A 21,167-nucleotide genomic window follows, 5' to 3' on the forward strand; every position below is an offset into this window, starting at 1 on the left:
GTAACAAAGCCATTTTGTAAGGTTTAATTGTGCTTCTACAAAACCTTCAAAGAATGAGGTCGTTTCCTTTACCCCCTACATTTTCCACAATTTCATCATTACGCTTTTAGTGAGCTTAAGTCCTTTTAATATAACCTATAAACAATTTTTCATGAAAGCCAACTCTTATTTACAAAGTGTTTATTTCTTTTTACTTGGTTTTTTTCTTAAAGACAATTTCAAGAATCACTACACTAGAGAAATTTGAGACTAGCAATGGCTATGGTTTTTCATTACAATCAAATTTAGATGTGAGAACATGTTCTAAAAATTCCATAGTTAAGCTGAGATTATCCTTCTCTATCTTTAAATTCTGATTTTAAAACTACTTCCTCAAACAACTTATTTTCTCTCAGCCACCATAACAAATAAGCACAAATTCTTCAGAACTGAGGGTTGGGCTCCATGTATTAGCTAGTTGAGTGCACTGCAGGGTCATTCATTCTCATAGATCAACATGGAAATAATTTATAGATGCAAACAGAGTAGTCCGCTTATTTTTAAGATAATCCAAAATCTACTTGCAGCCATACTCTTAAGAGAATCCCTGCACTCTAAAAACTCATCCATGAAGGAGAAATTGAAGCAGGTATCTAAATTCCTTTCTTAACCCTGAGAATGACTTTCATGGCTACATGAAGTTAGCTTAAGGAAACTGCATGTTGTTGCACATTTTAGTTAAAAACTAAATGACAAGCAATTAATTTCTAAATCGGTAATATTTGCCAAGGAAAAGAGATAGTGGTAAATACTATTTCTAAGGAGGAAAAATAGTCAGTCTATTTCAGTCATAGTCTACTCCTATCACTTATTTTTTTTATTCAGCCTCAAGAAGCTTCACAGATCTTGGAATAAAATGATTGAAGAATGACCCAACAGATCTTGTAGAATATCCTATCTAATAAAGAGGGAATATGCTAATTGACACTCATGCTGTTGCAAAGATGGTGGCGCCCACAGCCAATAAGGAGGGAATATGCTAATTAACTGCCATGCCTTCAAAGATGGCGGCGTCCACAGCCACAAGATGGCGGTGCCCAGTCCCCTCAGCTCTGCGGGGCGGCAAGCTCGGGACAGCTCCACATGCCTGCCTCCGGAGTCCCCCAGGCCCCTCAGCCCCCGAGCTGTCCAGGGCCGCCCGAGGCTCAGGTAACCAGGGCCAGCTGAGGCTTGTGCTGCCAGCAGTGGCAGCAGCAGAGGTGTGATGGGGTGTCGCCTTCCCCTGATCGTTGGGTCGCCTCCTGCCCCTGAGGGCTCCTGGACTGTGAAAGGGGATAGGCCAGGCTGAGGGACCCCACCCCTCCAGTGCATGAATTTTCATGCACCGGGCCTCTAGTGCAATTATAAAACGAATTCTTACTCAAATAGGTAGTAATCTAAAGTGGTTTCCATGTAACAGAACTCTCATCTTATTACCTGATGGCAATGGCCTAATTCTAATATCTGTAATATCTGATGAACTGCCACTATATTTGGTTACTTCCCAATTGGCACTACTTATATTTGCCACCTGTTGAAAGCTGAAGATCCCTATGGCTGGCAGAATAAGAAAAAAAAGCTCCTTTGGAGAATGCAGAAGCAAGCCTGGTTCTTTTTTTCTCCTATCATTATTTTCTTTCTCTACCTCCAGTTGTTCTTCCCCTGACATCTTCTCTAGATAAATGTTTCTCCATCATTCAATAATGGGTAATGAAGAACCTAGCCATTGTGATAGTGGATTTGCAGGGAAATCTGTTAATGAAACTACGTTTTAATTCATTCCCATACCACAACTAAGAGTTGATTCTTACCATCCCGACAGCAGATTCCATAAGTCAAACTCTAGTTTTAGGCCCTACTAACTGGATCTACACTGTGGTGAAAAATATACTTTCGGACAGAATAAGATTACTTAAAACTTCAATACTTGTACCCAGCAGATTTTAAAGACCACTTCATTTTCTAAGACTAAATTATATGCCTTTATCATTCATTAAATCAAATGTTTACATATATCTGATTCCAAGGAATTATTTAACTACAAACATTACTTTTTCCTGTTGCTATGTTTCTTTACCAACCGCCACCACCCCCCCCCCCCAAAAAAAATATGAGAAGTCTCTTAATGTATGCTGAAGATGAAAAATCACTTTCTTCTAACTTTGTATATTTAAAAGAGCTTTTTGGCAAGGATAAAAATGAATCTCTTTGCAATGGTTTAAGTGGCCTTTCTTTTAGACCTCAAACTGTGAAAAATCATTATTAAAGTTAATTTCCCACCTGCTTTTTTCTGAGTAGCTGAACCCACTGTTTTCAAGCTAACTTTCTAAACACTTTGATTCATAATAGACATTTAAAAAAATCACTGTAGGAACATTTTATTTGAGTATTATATGACTTTAAGATCAGCAAAGATGCTGTAATTTGAAGTATTCCCTTGTCAGATGTACCATGACAACTCAACAATGCTCCAAAAGAATGCAGTTAACAAGTGGACTAGAGGTTGGCAGTAAGTAGTAAACCAGGAGGAGGTAATCCACATCTCACAGGCAGTGGCTGAATGACCCCTAACTACCAACTAGACTGAGTAGTTCTGACTAGAGGAAAGAAAGGAATGGAGAAAACGATAATTATCCTTTAAAAATGAGATGAAAATATTTGTGATTTCTTGTTAACAGATGTGCCCTGGCTTTTGACCCCTTGTTATCTAGCTGCATTAAATGATACATTTATACCTAAATTTTTGTTAAGTAGTGTATAAATAGCATGAGGGTAATATATGTATATATACCATTTATTTTCTAAAACTAACTTTCTAATCTCTATTGCAAGTTGTGTTAGATGTACATTTGTGAGAATTCAACCAACATTTATCAAATTAACTGATTAAATTACCTGTAATCTCCATGATCCTTGTCAATTAATAGGTTATGATTATTGGGAAGCTGGTACCCTTTGTCTCCTTTTTGGGGAAGATATCTGGAAAAGAAATAGCCGAACAAATTCTACTTGTAGCAAAGCAAAGTGAAAGGTGTTATAAAGTGTCCTCTAAAATTACTTGCCAGCATTACTATTTGTAACTTAGTTTTTTTTTGCAAATCCACATTACAAGGAAGAATTGTTTGATCATATTTAGAATCAGGACATGAAATAAGGGATCCTTACACTGTTCCTCTAACCCCTGTCTAAGCCTTTCGCTTTAAGACATCCAATGAATATTTACGGCCCTAATATTTTCAATATCAGTCATTAAAAGTGAACAAATGCTATCATTTTCTGTTTAAAACACATTTTCCCAATCTTAAGGATAAACTGAACATATATTTTTAAAAAGAAACTTTTTTAAGAAATAAAGAATGGAGTGATTGCAGAGTGGGAAAATAAATAAGCTGCTTTGGCAGCTGATTTCACAGCACAAAGCCTTAAAGCAGAGTCCAAACTGCAGTTTCAATAAAGGGTACCTACAATTACTTGGACTAAGATATTTATCAATTGCCTTCAAGTGCCCCAAACTGGTCTGACTTGAGAAAAGCAAGATTCCTTGCTTAGATACAACTATATCAAGCAACACAGCTGATATGGTGAAGAACTTTAACCAGGGTGTATAACGTAGGCTGCCCGTATCTTCAAGGCGTGCTGACATGACATGTCATATAGTTGACGTTACACTGCACTTTCTTGCTGCTACCTCTGACCTTTTCGTTTTCTTACAAAAATAAAACCTATATATATATAAAACCCTAATATGCAAATAGAACAAGCGAACAACCGATCACTATGATGTGCACTGACAACCAGGGGGCATGCATGGAACATGGTAGGTGTCGGCCGCAGCAGGATAGGGGAACAGATGAGCAGGGGTGCCAGACCAAAGCAGGGCACTGGTTGCTGTCATCAGGGTGAGCCTCTGGTGGTGACTGAAAATTCTTTGCTCCAGCATGCTGCAGTCCCACCCGGTGCTCGCACCTGCTGCTGGCGCCTGGCACCGGCCCCAATCGCTTGGTGCCATCAGCAGGTGTGAGCGGTGGCTGCCGGCCCTGATCACCCCTGAGGGCTTCTCCACCTCCCCCTGCTCCTGAGGGGCGATCAGAGCAGCAGCCACCACTCACACCCGCTGCTGGTGCTGGCCCCAATTGCTCCACGCTATCAGCGGGTGCGAGTGGCAGCAGCGGGAACAGGGCTGCAGGCAGAGAGGGGACAGGGGGCCGCAGCAGGAGGGGCCGGGTGGGGGTGCGGAGGATGGGCCTGAGACCTGCACCTGTGCCCACCGCAGCCTTGTGGCCCACAGTTCCTTTCAAGATGCATGAATTCGTGCACTGGGCCTCTAGTAAAAAATAAAAAAAAACCTTTTGAGAAAAGAATAAAGGCTGTTTACCAGGGAGAAAAAACTCGATTCTCTAACAAATTTTCTTGGTCACTTTGTAGACTCTTGCTTTGGTGGACCATGAGTTAATCCTTAATAAATCACTATAACTTGGGACATTTCTAATAGCAACTATTTTTAGGAAATGCTCATGTTGTGTCTATGTTGGAATGCTTCCTTTTAAAATCTTGGTTTCTACTGATGTGCTTTGGAAAAAGCTTACAAACTTGGTCTGAAATGAAAAAAGAACCTGAGAAAATGTGGGAGGAAGAGAACATGCAAAATAAGTTAATCATTATCATTTCAAGTGCCACCAGTTCTGTTTATATTCATGTTCATGTGAATTGCTGAATCTCATTTGATCAACCAATTAAACATTAAATAGTTGCAGCCAATTATGCAAATATCAGCAACAATATTAATTTGTTGATCTTTTTGAGCGATTAGCCTTACATGTTCCTATGCTAAACTATCTTACTCCTTAAATGATCAATTAGTGTTACAATAACTAAGTCTTGAAGAATGGATAATTGCCTAGTTATAATGTGCCACTCTTGCTGTATTAATCCACTGCAATTAAATAAAATAGTACACAAGAAAAAAGGATGTGCAGATGTTCCCTTTAAATCTATTTCACAAATTAGCATCAAGGTCAATTTCTCGTCTTATTACTTAAAGAGGAATGGCAGATTGTGTTTTCTGTTATATGAGACCTTCAGTTTCTTTAAATATATATTCTCAAACGTCACAAGTCTGATGGGAAGGGCTTAAAATGCTCTTAAATTTTGAGAAATTATACAGACATAATGTCAAAACATTGTTCTCTAGCTTTTGTAATGGACATGTCTTGCCATACTAAATTTAGGGATGCAAAGTATAAAAAGCATTTATAGCAAACAAAGGATTTCCATTTCTCTTAGGAATGTGAGTCTGGTCATTTATGTGCTACTTGACAGGTTAAAATTACTGGGAAGTCTTTTCTAGAATACTGTATTAAAAATGAGGTCCCAGGCTAAATCCTTAGAGTGCTACGTGGGGGAGGAGTGTAGGGGACAGAGAAAACTCCTGAGGGCTGAAAAGAACACTCTCCCAAGACTTCAGATCAACAATTAAAAGCCCCCTAAGAGATATTTTTACCATTCTTTTTCATCTTATACTTCCCTAATTTTCATTTTACCATTCCTATCTAAAAAGACGCCATGGCCAAAAGTCTTGGGAAAGAATCAAAGTCCCATTTGCTATGTGCTGCTAAATGCCTTAAGGAAAAATTTTCGGTGCATCAAACTTTTAGAATGTTATTTTTCCTTGCTTTGAAAAGAGAATAAAATATGATCAGCAAGATGAAAAGTTATTAGTACCAAAGGAAACCAAAATAGAATGTCTGAGAGCTGACCTTCCAAGGGTAAATGTTTGCTATTTTACTTTTACTTTCCCCTAGATAACCAGGATACAATTTTAACTCAGAGTTCCTAAACGAGGAAAATATCATCTATAATTGCTCTCCCTGTGCCCTAACCACGTGCTCATCCAATCCCCATTCAACCAAAAAGATCAACTGTAAAACCAAATGTATAAAAACCAGAGCATACCTCTTTTTGCTTCCCACTAAAAACAAACAAACAAAAAGACCTCATTATGATGATTTATTTTTTATTTAACACATAACATTTGTAATTTCCATTTGGTAGGAATGATATCATGACTTCTCTGTAGAGTTATACGTTCAATTCCAAGACAGTCTTTACACATGAAGTAATTCCTCCAAGGAACTGTGCCTCTGAGTATCTCTAATGACTTAGCAGTCCAGGGAAAACAAATGGCAATAAGAGGTAAATATACACAATGTCAGGATCAATCACCATTCTAATAAAGAGGTTTCATAATATAGAAACAAAGAAGGTTCACTTCTATAGAAGGTAAATATTCACTTATTCATTATTTACTGAGTACCTACTATGTGCCAGGCATTGGGGATACAAAGATCTCGAAGGCACAAGGTCCTCAGTGTTGTTGTGGAGCCTAACAAGCAGCCAATTACAATACAATGTGGAAAGGGCAGTGGTGGAAATGTGCACGCATCTTGCTGACGCACAAGGAGAGCTTAGAGCAGAATGCGACGTCAGGAAGAAGGGAGACATTGACTTAAGATGGACTTGGGGCCTGCAAAATAAATGAGACATGAGGAAATCCAGTTTATCAAAGTTTTTGATTAAAAACAAAACAAAACACTTTCTGAGGATGAAAACATGTCAGAGGAAGTGCGACCTATAAAATGTACTCAGATCACCTTTCAAACACACACACACAAAAATTCATTTGGTTGGGGAGCAGAATATAACCTATGCTAAAGAATAAACAAACATTATTGTATCTGAGTGACATACGAAGGGAGACACTAAATTACTGAGGGAATGCTATGCTATATGGCTTACTAAGGGAAGGTCAGATAAGCTTCTACTACCAAGTTTACAAAATGCCATTTGATGGTTGCAATTCATTTTCTCTGGCATAAGGAAACAATCACCCTGCTAACACTGATAATATATACTACATTATGCACAACTAAAAACAGCTAGCCAAAGAATCTACCATAATTCAAAAACAACAGTCTGTCCCATTAGCACACAGAAAATATCCTGTATTTTCTATTCAGGATAGGATGATTGTCCAGTCGCTCTCTTCTCTTCCGTACTGCAACAAAAACAAGAAAACATGTTTCAGTTTATAAGCTAACAATGCTGGAATAGTTTATAAATAAACTCAAAATAAACAACACGTACGAAATTTTCACTTCTGTTTTGAACATAAAAAATATATTCACATGAAAAGTAAGATTAGACAGTCCTAGATGGTTTTGCTCAGTGGATAGAGCATTGGCCTGTGAATGGAAGGGTCCCGGGTTCAATTCTGGTCGAGGGCACATGCCTGGCTTGTGGGATCAATCCCTAGTAGGGAGCATGCAGGAGGCAGCCAATCAATGACTCTCTCATCATTGATGTTTCTATCCCCCTCTCTCCCTCTCCCTTCCTCGCTGAAATCAATAAAAATATATTTAAAAAATAAGATTAGACAGAAACAACCAAATATCTGGAAAGAATAACAAATCTTATAATTGTTGTTGGACTAAAATTTACAGTTGATGTAGGTCCCTTATATGCTTACGTGCATGCCGTTTCATTACCATTCTGTATTTAGCTTCTGCTCTCCAAATGGCATAACTGGGTTTAACTATGTCATCTTTACTCTGAAGAAGTGATGCTCAAAGTATATTCCCCAGATCAGTAGCATCAGTGTCACCTGGCAACATGTTAGAAATGCAAAATCCCAAGCACCACCTCAGTCTTCCTGAATCAGAAACGGGCAGGTGTGTCCCAGCAGCCTGTGTTTCAGCAGGCACTTCGGGTGATTGATGGAAGCTATGGTTTGAGAATTACTGTTCTAGCATCCCCCTTCTCAAGAGCCTTTTATGTTCATGGACAAAAATATTACATTGACAAGCCCAGTGGGTCTGAACAATGCCTTTGTTTTCTAAATGAAAGTTGTTTGTGTTATGTTAGCATCCCAATTTTTCTTATCCCTTCGAAAATCATGGACCTGCATCATAATCACAATTAGATTATCTGCATCAGCAAGTTAGCTTTCGCAGACCTAAATTTTCATATTTGAAACGGAATTAAATGAAACATTAAGATACTCCAGATGTCAGAAACAGGAAGCCAATCCCATATTCATGTGTTCATTCATTCGTTCAACAAACATGTGTTTAAATGAGCATTCACCCTTTGAGCAAGTACTGCATGCCAGTACCCCTGTGCCAAGAGCCTTACAGGCTTACTACCTCAGTTATTCATTCCCACAGTAACCCCAGATAGTAGGTGCTATTGTCAATCCCATGTTATGAATGAGAAAACTGTATATCAGGGAGATTAAATAACTTTCTTAAGGGTGTGGTTAGTAAATGGTAGAGTCCAGACTCCAGCCAAGGTCTCTCTCACACCAAAGACCAGGTTATTGACCACCATCTTGATTTCCCTGCACATGTTCACATAGTCATGTGTGGAGACAGACCTGGAACAGACCCTCCCTACCCGAGTAACATGCCATGAAGTCTGCCACTAGGCATTTGCCTACATCAGAGGATGCCCCCTTTTCACATGAATTGGCTCTGTAATCCTATTATCACTCGGCTGAAATTAATACAAAACATCGGAAAATTCTGAATTGGACAGAACCTTAATAATCTTATTTGGATGAACCCAGTAAGTGGGGCTCTGGTTTTTACTTCTTCACTTCAGAATAATTCCACTTTGATTGGTTTTGTGTACTGGGATTCCAGGAAAGATTCCTTTTGCAGAAAGTACTGCTGCTTAAAAATCAACTGTGAACTCATAAGCCAAGCCTCTCATTGTATATATGAGGACACCAAGGCTCTAGGAGACTCGTAATCGTAAGCTCAGTTCTCCTACGTCACATGGTCCATGTGCTGTGTCCAAGACCTCAGTGAGCAGAAACTACCGAATTGGAAAAATTACTGGTAGCCAAGAAAGGGCCTACCTACAACCTCCTGGTTTACATGAAAAGGAGAGTGAAGGAAGCCCAGTGACTGACTATGTTGACCTGCTTAATCCACATCAGAAATGGATACCTAAAGAGTGTGGCCTCCACTATTGACTCTTGATTCATGGTGAATGCTGGATAAAACATTGCCAGATTCTGCCTGATTTATGTATGGTGTCAACATGATGTAAGGTGAGAGCAAAATATATGTTTTATTTTTCTTATTTGCAATCCCATTAATACATTAGACACCTTTCCCATTAATAACATTTGGATGTCAGCATATTGACATTTTAGCAGATCTGTAGAACTGTGATTCATGACCACTATAATTTCATCTTCAGTCTCATCAGTTAAAGTAAATTTGCGTTCAATCAGTTGCCTTAGTTTTAGAACCAGTGGAAAATCAATTTTGGTTACAATAATGGTCATAGGCCATATTGCTCTGTGAACCTGCCTAATATGTATTAAGTTTTACCCCTCTCATCCTGCAATTTATGCTCTTATGTAAAATCATAGCATTCTGAGATGTATCCCAGAGATCGGATAATATGGGTAATTCACAACGTCTAGACTTAGGCAGTTAGCAATCAAACTTTTCATGTGCGTGATGGATAATTCGATTTAACCTTGCAAGGGAAAGTAATTCAAAGTAGAGATGGCAGATTTTAGCAGAGATAACAAATTACATGTTTTCCCCAAGAGTAGGTGCCCCGAGGAGGGGAAAGAGAACACATGCCTGCCTGGGCGAGGCTGTCCTTTTACCATTGCCAATGTCATTACAAACCACAGCAGCAGGCCCACCCCTTCAGCATTGGGCAGGCCTTCTGTAAGTCGCATTCACTGGATTTTGTTCATTGGAATCAAAGACGGGGCTTTGGGATGGTACTTTGAGACAATGTGGAAAACTATCTGTGTGATATGCAGAATTTTCACCTTTCACGAATGCCAGTTAGAACCCTCAACCAAAACATGACTAATGTCAAGTTCATTACTTCATAATCAATGTATGATGGCAAATAATTTTACAGGGCCCTTGCTAAAATGTCTTTATATTCAGCAGAAAAAAATTCTTAATTCTTAGCAACACAAAAGGATAACCTGTATACCATGTACTTACTTTCTACAATGCCATAAACATATAATAAGTACTGCCTACCAGGTAATAATCTGTCGTTCTTCAAATCCTATTCAATGGCCTTGCAAACTTCTGTAATGCCATAGCATGTGGAGAAGTGTGCTTTAGGAAACAAGGAGAGGCTGAGAGCTGGTCACAGGACCGCATCATTAAAGCAACCTGGAAATGTCCACTTAGAATGCACACACTCTGAAGGACAGCTCAGGACACCTGCAGGGAAAAGGGGTGGAGCTCTACCTCCTTACTGAAAACTGAACCGCATCAAACTGTTCCACTGAAAACAAGAAAAATTCCATAACCACAAAGGGTCTTTCTGTAGCCTCTAGTGAGAAAATAGATTTTTTAATTCTGTCAAGCTTTGCCTTTTCTTTTACTTTTTTTTAAACAGACTACCTTTTTTAATTAATCCTCACCTGAGGCTATGTTTGTTTTGTTGTTGATTTTCAGAAAGAGGGGAAGGAGAGAGAGAAAGAAACTTTGATATGAGAGAGAAACATCAATCAGTTGCCTCCCAAAACCCAGGTACGTTGTGCCCTGACTGGTAATCAAACCCACAACCTGTTGGTGTACGGGACAATGCTCCAATCACCTGAGCCACCTGGACAGGGCTAAACAAACTATCTTAAAGTTAATTTATCTATTTTTCAAGTATCGGGGTGACATAAGTTTCAAGTGCACATTTCTATGATACATCATCTGTACATTACATTGTGTTTTTCTGAACTACTTACGACATCCACCTCTTGGTCTTTGCAGTCACTACTTCCCACCTCCGGAAACCTCAGAAGCAGCACTGCCAGTTACTCAGACATGCTACCCCTCATAGTTAAGTCCTGAGTTCCAGCTTCTAACTAATTCCGACACCAGTATTGATGTGTATGTCATTTTGCAAAATTCTAAACCAGATTCTCCGAAATTTTTTTGAAGAATAATTTGACATTATTCAAGACCTCCTCTCACCTCCTCTCAGGATGTGTTAATATACAAGAGCAACCTGTTTTTGCTCTCTGGTATGTGCTTGGTCTATTCCTCACCATTTGTCCCTTGATTCATTTAATCAGGAAACATTCTTAAGTATGTACTATGGCCCAAACTTTGTGAGTGGAGTTACAAAAAGAGAATTAATCCCTACATTCAAACAAGCCCAGCTCATAATTTAAAGGCCATAATGTGATAATCATAGGTAATATGGAAGCTGGAGAAAGAAGCAGCATTGAAGTGGATGAATGTATGTTTGTACTGAGGGAAAGGGACATTGTTCAAGAGAGATTTCAAAGTTTCCTAAAGAACATGTGTCTTAAGGACAACCAATACCTTACCAAGTGGGCACATTGGAGAAGGTACAGAGGCAGGAGGAAGCAGCAGACAGCAGAGCATATTGGAAAACAGAGAAGACCCCAAATGGTCAGAGCAGGTGAATAGGATGGTGAGTAACTGGTGTAGCCAAGAGAAATGGGAGGGAAAGGGATCATGGGCAACATGGAGAATGCTGTCCAAGTTTAAGTTTGGTTAAGTGTGAACACAGAAGTGTTTTTCTTTGTTGTTTAAAAAGAGAAAAATAGAAAACAAGAAAAAAGAAAATGCCATTTGAAATGTTCCCCTCCAAAGAGGTATTGGTAGTGTGATCTAAGACCCAGAAAACTCTCTGAATGATTAGCCAAATGGGATGAATATTTAGCTTCAGAGATTCTTACTCATATACAAAAGTACACAGGTTAAACGACAATCAGATCTATAGTTAAGAAGGAATTCTCACCCCTCTCAACCTCCAATTACCTTGGAAAGAATCTGAAGGGTTTTTTTTTTTGGCTGTTGCTACTCTCCTTCAATTTATTAGAGCCTTTTGTAGTTAATGTCCATGTTTCCATGTAATGTCAAAGAGGTCAAATGTGAAACATGACACAATTCTATGCTTTTCCCTCAATAGTTACTTAAATTATTTCTTTTGGAGAGAAACAGACAACCAGGTAGCTGGGCTGACAGCACTAATTTGCCATCTTGTAAGAGAATAATTGTGAAATTTTGGGTTTTGTGTCCACAAACAAAGTAATTGAAGAGGAAAGATGTAGTCTCAGATTCCGCATGATGGTCCTTTGTTACTTAACAGTTTGGTGCAGTGTTGGTGCTTTTGGTTTGTGATTGAATTCAGAATCATTTGTATTATCTCATGTGTTCTATAACTGTCTCCTTTTGTTTCTTTGTTCAGTCTGAGCTCTGAATGAATCATTAGTTTTTAGTGTTACTACCATTATCCATTATACATTACTACCTAGGGTCAAAAGCACAATTATTAACTTCTTCTTCGCCACAGACACTAAAGTATATAGAGAAAATACAGGTAAAAAGAAAATACGTTTCTTCTCTGCTCTCTATATTTATCTATTTTTAAATCTTTTTACATGGTGTCGCATGAAAATTGAATATTAATTTTGTCCTTCTATATCAGTGTGCTTTGACTGCACTAATTATTTGTCCCTTTTTTTAACTACTATCACCAGCACTTGAACACCCTGTTTGTGCTTAATACATATATTTGTTGAAAGAATGAATGAATGAATAAAAAAATCACTTTTGTAACCTACACTCTTGGAGTCCATAATTTTACTCTCAAAAATGTTCTAAGAATTTTTGCAATGGCTTCCCATCTTGTCCCAAAATTATGTCTTTGGGTTTCTCTTTTACTCATACTTTAGGGCTCTGATGCATTATTTTTCGACCATCTCAATGATGCACATTTCTGCTCTTCGCCCTCCTTAGCCAAAGCTTCATGATTATATTTGTTGAACACCTTCACTTAGAACTTTCTTTCAGTTCAAATTTAACCTGATTTTTCCCTCAGCCTAACTGACTACTTTTCCTTTCCATCCTTTATAACCAAATCAAGTCAGTTCAAAATTTCTTATGTCATGTAATCTCCAAGAGGTAACCCTCAGATCTCATTGTGTATTAACTGCTATAAAATATAACATTCTCTCTGTACAATTTGTTCAAGAAAGTTTTCCCAATTAGTTTTTGTTTCTTATCACTATAATGCACTTCCTCCCCTCTTAAAAATTTCTCACCTTCTGTTTTGGATAAAGGTTTTTATAATCTAGCAAATTATATATTTTACTTTTGTTTATATTTTTGATTTGAGAAAATCTCTAATAACATTACTTCCATCAGATTTACTCAGAAAACTCTAAAAAATATAGTGTGTCCTCCCAAAAATGTATACATATAGTTTAAGTATAAAAGCAGTGTTTATTAAAATACACTTTATTTTCAAAATTGAGCTATCAGCTGTTAAAAGTGTGCATATATTTGGGGGGGAGGGGAAGACACCAAAATATAAACACCTGAAACACCAATAAAAACAGTTTCATTATATTTCTTCAAATTACCTCTCATTGTTTCTATGTACAAATGTAGAAAACAACTCTGAATAGATTTTATGTCTTCAAAATTAAGATATTCTTTTATTTGATTTGCAGAAAATTCCTATAGAAAATGTTTGTTAAAGGGTGGAAGTAATATAGCTCATTGATGAAAAACACTATTATTCTTTCCTTTTATAAATACAATGAGTTTTACATAAAAGTTGCCAAGTATTCAAAAATACCATTTTTATCATTATCCGAGGACCTCAATTGCTCTGCAGGATCTGCTGCTTTCCCAACCAACTGAATCTCTGCTTAGTTTTAAGACCCAGCACCACCTGATGTCACCAAAACTATCAAACTTCATTTTATGTTTCAGTATCTCAGTTCCCCTTGGTTATTTTCACCGACTGGCAATCATGGGCTCAACAAAATCTTCAAATAACTTTTGAAGTATTTACAAATTATAGAACAGTCTTGAACTTCCTGGTATTTGATATGCCTGCCTAGAAAGATGCTTAAGTACCTTGTGAGATGTTGGATTGCTGCTTAAAAAAAAAAAAAAAAAAAAAAAGGCGAAACAAAGGTAGCATCTAAAAAAAAAAAAAAAAGGTGTGCACACCCTTTGACCCAACAATTACAATTCCAGGAATTTATCCCAAAGAAATAATAAAAAACATACTGTTTATAATAGTAAAAGAAGCACTAACAAAATCAATGTACAATAGGTTTCTTTAACACTTTGGTGCATAGGCATAATAGAATTCAATTTAACTTCATATATGGAATTAAAGTTATTTTGAAAAAGCAAATGACTTATTAAATGAAGAAAGCAGATAAAAATTATGTAAAATTACACTTTGTTAGAAAACAATTTCTCTAAAAATATATAAATGCTTATAAAATATTAAAAGTTGACATATTGAAAATTAACAGTAGTTATAACTCAGTGTTGGAATCACATATGATATTAATTTTCTTCTGTGCTTTCTTCTACTTTCAAGATTTTTATAAAAGCATTATACATCTTAATGAGATTTATAGATTTATCAAAATGTATATATATTTTTAATTTTTTAATTAAATTTTTATAGAGAGAGAGACAAAAAGAGAAACATCGATTTTGCTGTTCCACCTACCCATGCCTCCACTGGTTGCCCCTTGCATGTGTCAAGACTGGGAATCAAACCCCCAACCCTGGACAACCTTGGTAGAACCCTGGTGCATCAGGACAATGCTGCAACCAATTAAGCTACTGGGCCAGGGCTCTCTCTCTATTTTTTCTAATGTTAAGTAATTTAGATTCCCTAACAATTATTTTCTTTCTTTCCTTTTTAAAAAAATATGTCTTTTCTTCCCCATTTCTGTATTGCTTATGCCCATACATACTATCAGGAACATCTTCCTTAGATTTAATTTGTTGACCCCAAATGGCAGTATTTACTCTCTTCTTGCCATTAAAATATGATTTGGTTCTAAATGCTGATTAAAATAAGATGACAAAATACACCTTACCTGAATATCAGTCAATTTGTCCAATATCCGAGTTGCAAGCTTAGTCCCATTCTCCACAGACGGAATGTGTAGGGTCTATAAAGAAAACCAGACATGAGATAATGAGGATATTCATGTATACTGTGCCACAAGTAAGACACTCAGTGATGCCACTGTATGAAGGCACCTCCTGGAAAGAAGAAATGGCTCTATTATAATCTGACTAGAGGCCCAGTGCATAAAATTTGTGCACGGGGGGGCGGGGGGGGGAGTCCCCGCAGCACACCCTGCATCCTCTCCAATCCAGGACCCCTCAGGGGATAACCAGCAGTCAGACATCCCTCTCACAATCTGGGACCACTGGTTCCTAACTGCTCACCTGCCTGCCTGCTTGATCGCCCCTAACTGCCCCACAGCTTGCCTGGTCACTCTCAGCTGCCCCCCCCCCCCCCGCCAGCCTAATCACCCCCAACTGCCCCCCCCATTGGCCTGGTTGCCCCTAACTGCCCCCCCCCCCACTGGTCTGGTTGCCCCTTACTGCCTCCCGCCCCGCCGCCAGACTGGTCAACCCCAGCTGCATCCCCACTGGCCTGGTTGCCCCTCACTGCTCCCCTCTGCCGGTTTGGCCGCCCCTCACTGCCCCCCTGCTGGCCTGGTAACCCCCAACTGCCCCCCCTGCCACCCTGGTTGCCCCACACAGCCTGCTTGTTCAGTTGTTTGGTCATCCCTCACTAGCCCCCCTGCCGGCCTGGTCGCCCCACGCAGCCTGCTGCTAGTCCTCTGGTCGTTCCTCACTAACCCCCCTGCCAGCCTGGTCTCCCCACACAGCCTGTGCAGGCTGGTCGCTTAGGCTTTTATATAGATAGATTATTTTAGCTTCAAAGCCTATTTTCTATTCTAAATTTGAATAAAAAGTAACTAGCCAATGATAGGTTTTCCATTGCCTACCAACTGATTTTAGGGCACAACTTGTTTATATGCCAGTCTTCGGGATAACTTGAGAAACAAATGAGAAGCTATGGGTGGATAAAACAGTGGCTACACTTAAGAAACCCTACCTCTTCCAGCATTCCTCAAATCAACAAAGATAAATGATTGGCTTCCATATCTAACCCTCTCAGCAAGAAATAAGAACTCAAAGATATTTTGCATTATAGTAAATCATTTGGGGACATAAATTAAAGCAAGTCTATGCCTTCGCAAAAGGGGCTTCTAAACCTATATCTGTTACAAGCCAAACTTCCAGGAGCCACAACCTTCATAATCTTGGATCGCATGGTTAAATTCAGGGATGAAAATGATTTAATGACCCTAATTTATATTTCAGTCATGTCCATTCATGCCTCGCTGGCTTGCAGGCATGATAGTCTGATTTTAGTATATAGTCCATGTTCTCACCTTTCTTATTATGCCCTTTAGTATAATAGGATAATTAGATGTACCTTTTGGTTCCAAATGCCCTCTAACACAAGACCATTAAAAGCATGTTAAATTTTATAAACTTCTTATTTTTATAGGTGAAATAATAATTGGACTTAAAGATATCTGACCTAATGACAACCACAGTTCATTAAAAAAGTAACCAATGTCTAGATACTACCACAATAAAATATGAAACAGTAGCTTTATAATCAGTAAAAGCACTAAATGATAATAGAGTCATTCTTCTCTCTTCAAAGTCTGTAGATGGAATTAGGTCAAGAGCCATTCCCTAAAAGCAAGTTTAAAATTCTCAAGCAATGAAGCAGCCACCATTAAAATAAGCAGAGAAAAAAAAAAATCTGCCAGCTGAGAAAAAAATATTATGGTGTTGAATATTAAATTTCTAGAATTTATATTTAATATAAGTGATTTAAGCCATCTGACATTTTAAGAATAATACTCAAATGACTTTAAGTTACAAAGTTAGCTGTTGATGTTAATCATAAGTATTGGCTCTTTGTTATAAAGGGGAAAGCAGAAAAACTAACTAAAAAATGGAATTACAGCACATATAAAATCAGACTGGTTTATTGGGGGGAAAAATTTCTTCCAACTAAATGCTTGAATTTTTTTCTGGAAGATTTTAGTAAATGTACCAGATTTGCCAAATAAAAAAATTGCTGTAAAATGGTCTAAATAAAAACATCAATAATATTAAGAGTAATACATGTAGGAATTGATCATTCAAATGAATTTCCCATAACTATTTGCCATTCCTACTCCAGGAGATGGAACTACTTTTGGCAACCAGAAATTGAAATCTAACTACCTATAGAACCTTCTGTACAAAGCCAGTAGAAAGTAATGAGTGGAAGTCTAGTGACACATCTCAAAACCCGAAATTGACAAAAGGCAGATATCCTTGTCCAAGGGCAAAATTGACCTCCCACCTTGTTGGAGCTTACACAAACTCACTGAGAAGAGGAGAGTGTTGTATCGTAAATCAGCAGGTGAGATACAAGATGCCTTAATGAACCAATTAATTAGGAGTCATTTATTGCATGTGGCCCAGAGGGAGGTGTCTCTTCCAAATCTCTGAGCAACACATACAGGAAGTTTCCCGTATTTATACTTTTCAAGCCTCTTTGTTTGCAGATATTACAAAGAACTCTGTGTGTGTTATTGTTACAGACAGTTGTAACCTTGAATACATAATGAGTTAGTACTTGGCATAAGAATATGGGAATTATTATTAGTATCCTATCTAATAAAAGAATAATATGCAAATTGACCGTACCTCTGCTATACCCACAAGCCACGCCCACCAGCCAATAAGGAGCATACTTGAGACTTTGTAGCCTTGAGTGGAGTCCAGGGCCGGCCAGGGTGTGCGGAAAGCTTGGCTTCCTCCATTGCCAAGGAAACCCAAGCCTCCGGAGCTTGGGTTTCCTCGGCAATGGAGGAAGCTTGGCTACAAAGTCTCAATTATAGAAGATAAATAAATCCCAACAAAAATGGCGGCAGCCACAGAGCTGGAGAGAGCAGGAGGCTTGAGTTGCCCCCGGCTATGGAGGAAACCAAGCTTCTGCAGCCCTGGCCTGCCTTGGCCTCCGCTCAAGGCTACAAAGTTTCAATTATAGAAAATAAATAAATCCCAACAAAAATGGCTGCGGCCACAGAGCGAGCAGGAGGCTTGGCTCTGCTCAAGGCTACAAAGTTTCAATTATAGAAGATAAATAAATCCCAGATACCAGGGCCTCCGCTTGGGTCGCTAGGGGGGCGTGGCCGGCCAGCAAACCACCACAGGCCCCTTGCCCAAGCTGCCCCACGCCCCACGGGAACCCCCACCGTGATCCGGGACACCCTTCAGGGCAAACCAGCTGGCCGCCACCTGTGCACCAGGTCTCTATCCTATTTAATAAAAGAGTAATATGCAAATTGACCATCACTCCATCACACAAGATGGCTGCCCCCATGTGGACACAGATGGCTGCCACAAGATGGCCAGCAGGGGAGGGCAGTTGGGGGCGATCAAGCCTGCAGGGGAGGGCAGTTAGGGGTGACCAGGTCAGCAGAGGAGGGAAGTTGGTGGCGACTGGGCCTGCAGGGAAGGGCAGTTGGGGGGACCCAGGCCTGCAGGGGAGAGCAGTTGGGGGGGACAAGGCCTTGCAGGGGAGGGCAGTTAGGGATGACCAGGCCTGAAGGGGAGGGCAGTTAGGGGCAAACTGGCTGGCACGAGAGCAGTTAGGCATTAATCAGGCTGGCAGGGGCATGGTTAGGAGTTGATCAGGCTGGCAGGCAGAAGTGGTTAGGGGCAATTAGGAAGGCAGGCAGGCGAGCATTTGGGAGCCAGCAGTCCTGGATTGTGAGAGGGATGTCCGACTGCCCGTTTAGGCCCGATCCTACTAGGATCGGGCCTAAACATGCAGTCAGACATCCCTTGAGGGGTCCCAGATTAGAGAGGGTGCAGGCTGGGCTGAGGGACACACCCCCCCATGCACGAATTTTGTGCACCGGGCCTCTAGTTAGTCTATATTAGTCTATTACATTGGATGGCTAGCTTGCAAGGACAGTTAAGTTTATCTTTTTCTATTATTTGAACTAAAAACAAAGTCATTTTATAGAATAAGAGACTGTCTTAAAGTGACAGAGTTTACAATGACAGAGTTTACAGGACTAGGGACTATCTAACAATAGCAGAGAGTTTCAAACAGCAGTTTTTTATACAAGATGGAGGTGACTATGCTTCAAGAGTAAGTAATTTGCTAATAATACAGGTTCATGAGGTCAATCCGCCCCAGTTAACGAAATGCCAAGCTACCAAAAAAAAGAAAAAAAAGAAAATCCTTTGCATTCTGAGTCCAACTAGTAATTTGTTCAGACGTTAAAAAATTAAATTATAGGCAAATGCTTAGAAATGGCAGGCTGTCTTACCTCGCCCTTGAACAGGATATCAGAAACTGGGCAAACAATGCAGGCAGTGCCAGAGCCAAACATCTCCTTCACTCGGTTCTGCTCCAAGGCTGTTGTCAAGTCACCCATGGTGAGGTACCTCTCCGACACCTTAAATTCACCCTGTTTGCAATATATATATGAAAAAAAAGTGATACATATTTTTAAGGAAAAGGCATGGGGGAAAATGCCCTGTAGTACTGCCTTTCTAGTTTACATTCTTAGAGGGGAAAGCTGTAGAAAGCAACACCATCTTACTGGTAAAACACAGTGAGGTGTTAAGCCACCTACTACAAGGTCACCGGCTCTCTAAATGAGAGGATCAGAATATAAAATATAAGATTATCAGCATAAAATGCATGGCATATTTTTAAGACATGTGTGCGTTTTTTTTTTTTTTTTTGGCCTTTTATTTGTTGTCATGGCTAAAGCCAAAAGGTTGACATACACTGGTGCTACTTAATGTGTACTCTAAGCTGACAGTGTTTTAAGTGCTATTTACCATAAAAGGGAATACATTATCATAACATTAATAATTATAGCTACCATTTATTGAGCATCCATTGCATGCCAACTTCTCTGATTTTTAAGGTGGGTATTATCATCCCCGTTTTATAGATGAAGAAATAAAGGTTCAAGGAAGTTGAGTGACTCCCCCTAAGGCCACACAGATAGTAAATGGCAGAAAGTGGACCTGAATTCAGGTTTAATCCAACTTCCTCCCAATTTGGTCTTTTTTCTATTGTGTCTTTTATGGGATAAAAACATAGACTGAGTTTAAACATCTGGAAGATTTCATTACTTTAAAATAGTGAAAGTATATTTTGACTTTATTTGAGAAATTGCATTGTATATTTTTTTCTTCCTAAATTAAACTCACTGATTCAGTTGACTTTACCGCAGTAATCCTCTCCCTTACTCTTAGAATCATATTAGATTTTCATCACAGAATTATAACCTCATCGACTTCTGCTGAACTATTGGAACATTTTATTTGCTCCAGGATAGGAAATAAAAACAAAAATATTCTGATTTTTTAATGTTATCTGGTTAAACTATCTATTTAGTACACATTCTTTCATCTGTTTAATTCTCATTCTTTTATATTAGTGGTTAAAGCTCAAAGTTTGTCAACAGGCTATTTGAATTCAGGAAAACAAAAAATGGATAGATTTTTTAAATAAAATAAGAGTATTTTTTAAAACCTGCAAATCTACAATAGATAAAAATGGAAATCACAGCTCTTGGCAAGATTCAAAACATTAGAAGAATGCATCATGCTGTAAGCATATATTTGGAAGGGTAGGAAAATATGCCTGTGATAGAAATATGGCTTTTTGCAAGTTTCAATTTATCTCAGTCTGTAATTGCAATTATGTTGTTCAAAGGTAAATAAATTCCAGAAAATCAGCCAAGTTAACTGAAAACAAGCTGAGCTCTGTGTTCTGGAAAAGGGGGGGTGGGGGGGTGGAAATCTTGTAAATAAACAGAATTGTTTTTACTCTGCTCACCCTTACTTATCTTTGGACAATTTCCCCTGTCTGGCAAGTAATGGTAACCCCCCACATGGCTCTTGGCATTTATGTCTCACTGTTTTAGAGTAGCTTTTAAAATAAATTACAGCTAAGGAGTCAAGAAAAAACTTCCTCCATAATAACCTATTTTCATGCTAGCAAATCATTAGTGTGGGAAAGCATTTCCACTTGCAACTTGTCATCAACCCTTCTGTACTTGGTTGAATTTTTTCTCTAATAAAACAAAAATTACTGAGCTTTGAAAATACATCTTTGCAACTGCAAACATATTTAGGACAGGGCAAGCTGTTTGAAATTATACAAACAGTTTGTAAATGCCATGCCCAACG

The 21,167-nt window shown here is 38.8% G+C and overlaps 1 protein-coding gene across 2 annotated transcripts in view; it reads right to left on the minus strand.

Annotated features, from left to right (window-relative positions):
- Positions 1 to 6,011: 6,011 nt before the first annotated feature.
- BCAT1 (branched chain amino acid transaminase 1) overlaps positions 6,012 to 21,167 on the minus strand; it is a 97,038-nt gene continuing 81,882 nt past the window's right edge. For both annotated transcript variants that reach the window (XM_079774971.1, XM_079774972.1), the window contains exons 9-11: positions 19,286 to 19,426; positions 14,951 to 15,025; positions 6,012 to 7,072 (exon numbers count right to left, since the gene is read on the minus strand). In XM_079774971.1, coding sequence (XP_079631097.1) covers positions 7,031 to 7,072; positions 14,951 to 15,025; positions 19,286 to 19,426 — 258 coding nt within the window. In that variant the 3' untranslated portion in view covers positions 6,012 to 7,030. The remainder of the gene's footprint in view (positions 7,073 to 14,950; positions 15,026 to 19,285; positions 19,427 to 21,167) is intronic.

Source organism: Cnephaeus nilssonii, assembly GCF_951640355.1.
Source record: "Cnephaeus nilssonii genome assembly, chromosome: 6".
In the NCBI taxonomy this organism is placed as follows: Eukaryota; Metazoa; Chordata; class Mammalia; order Chiroptera; family Vespertilionidae; genus Cnephaeus; species Cnephaeus nilssonii.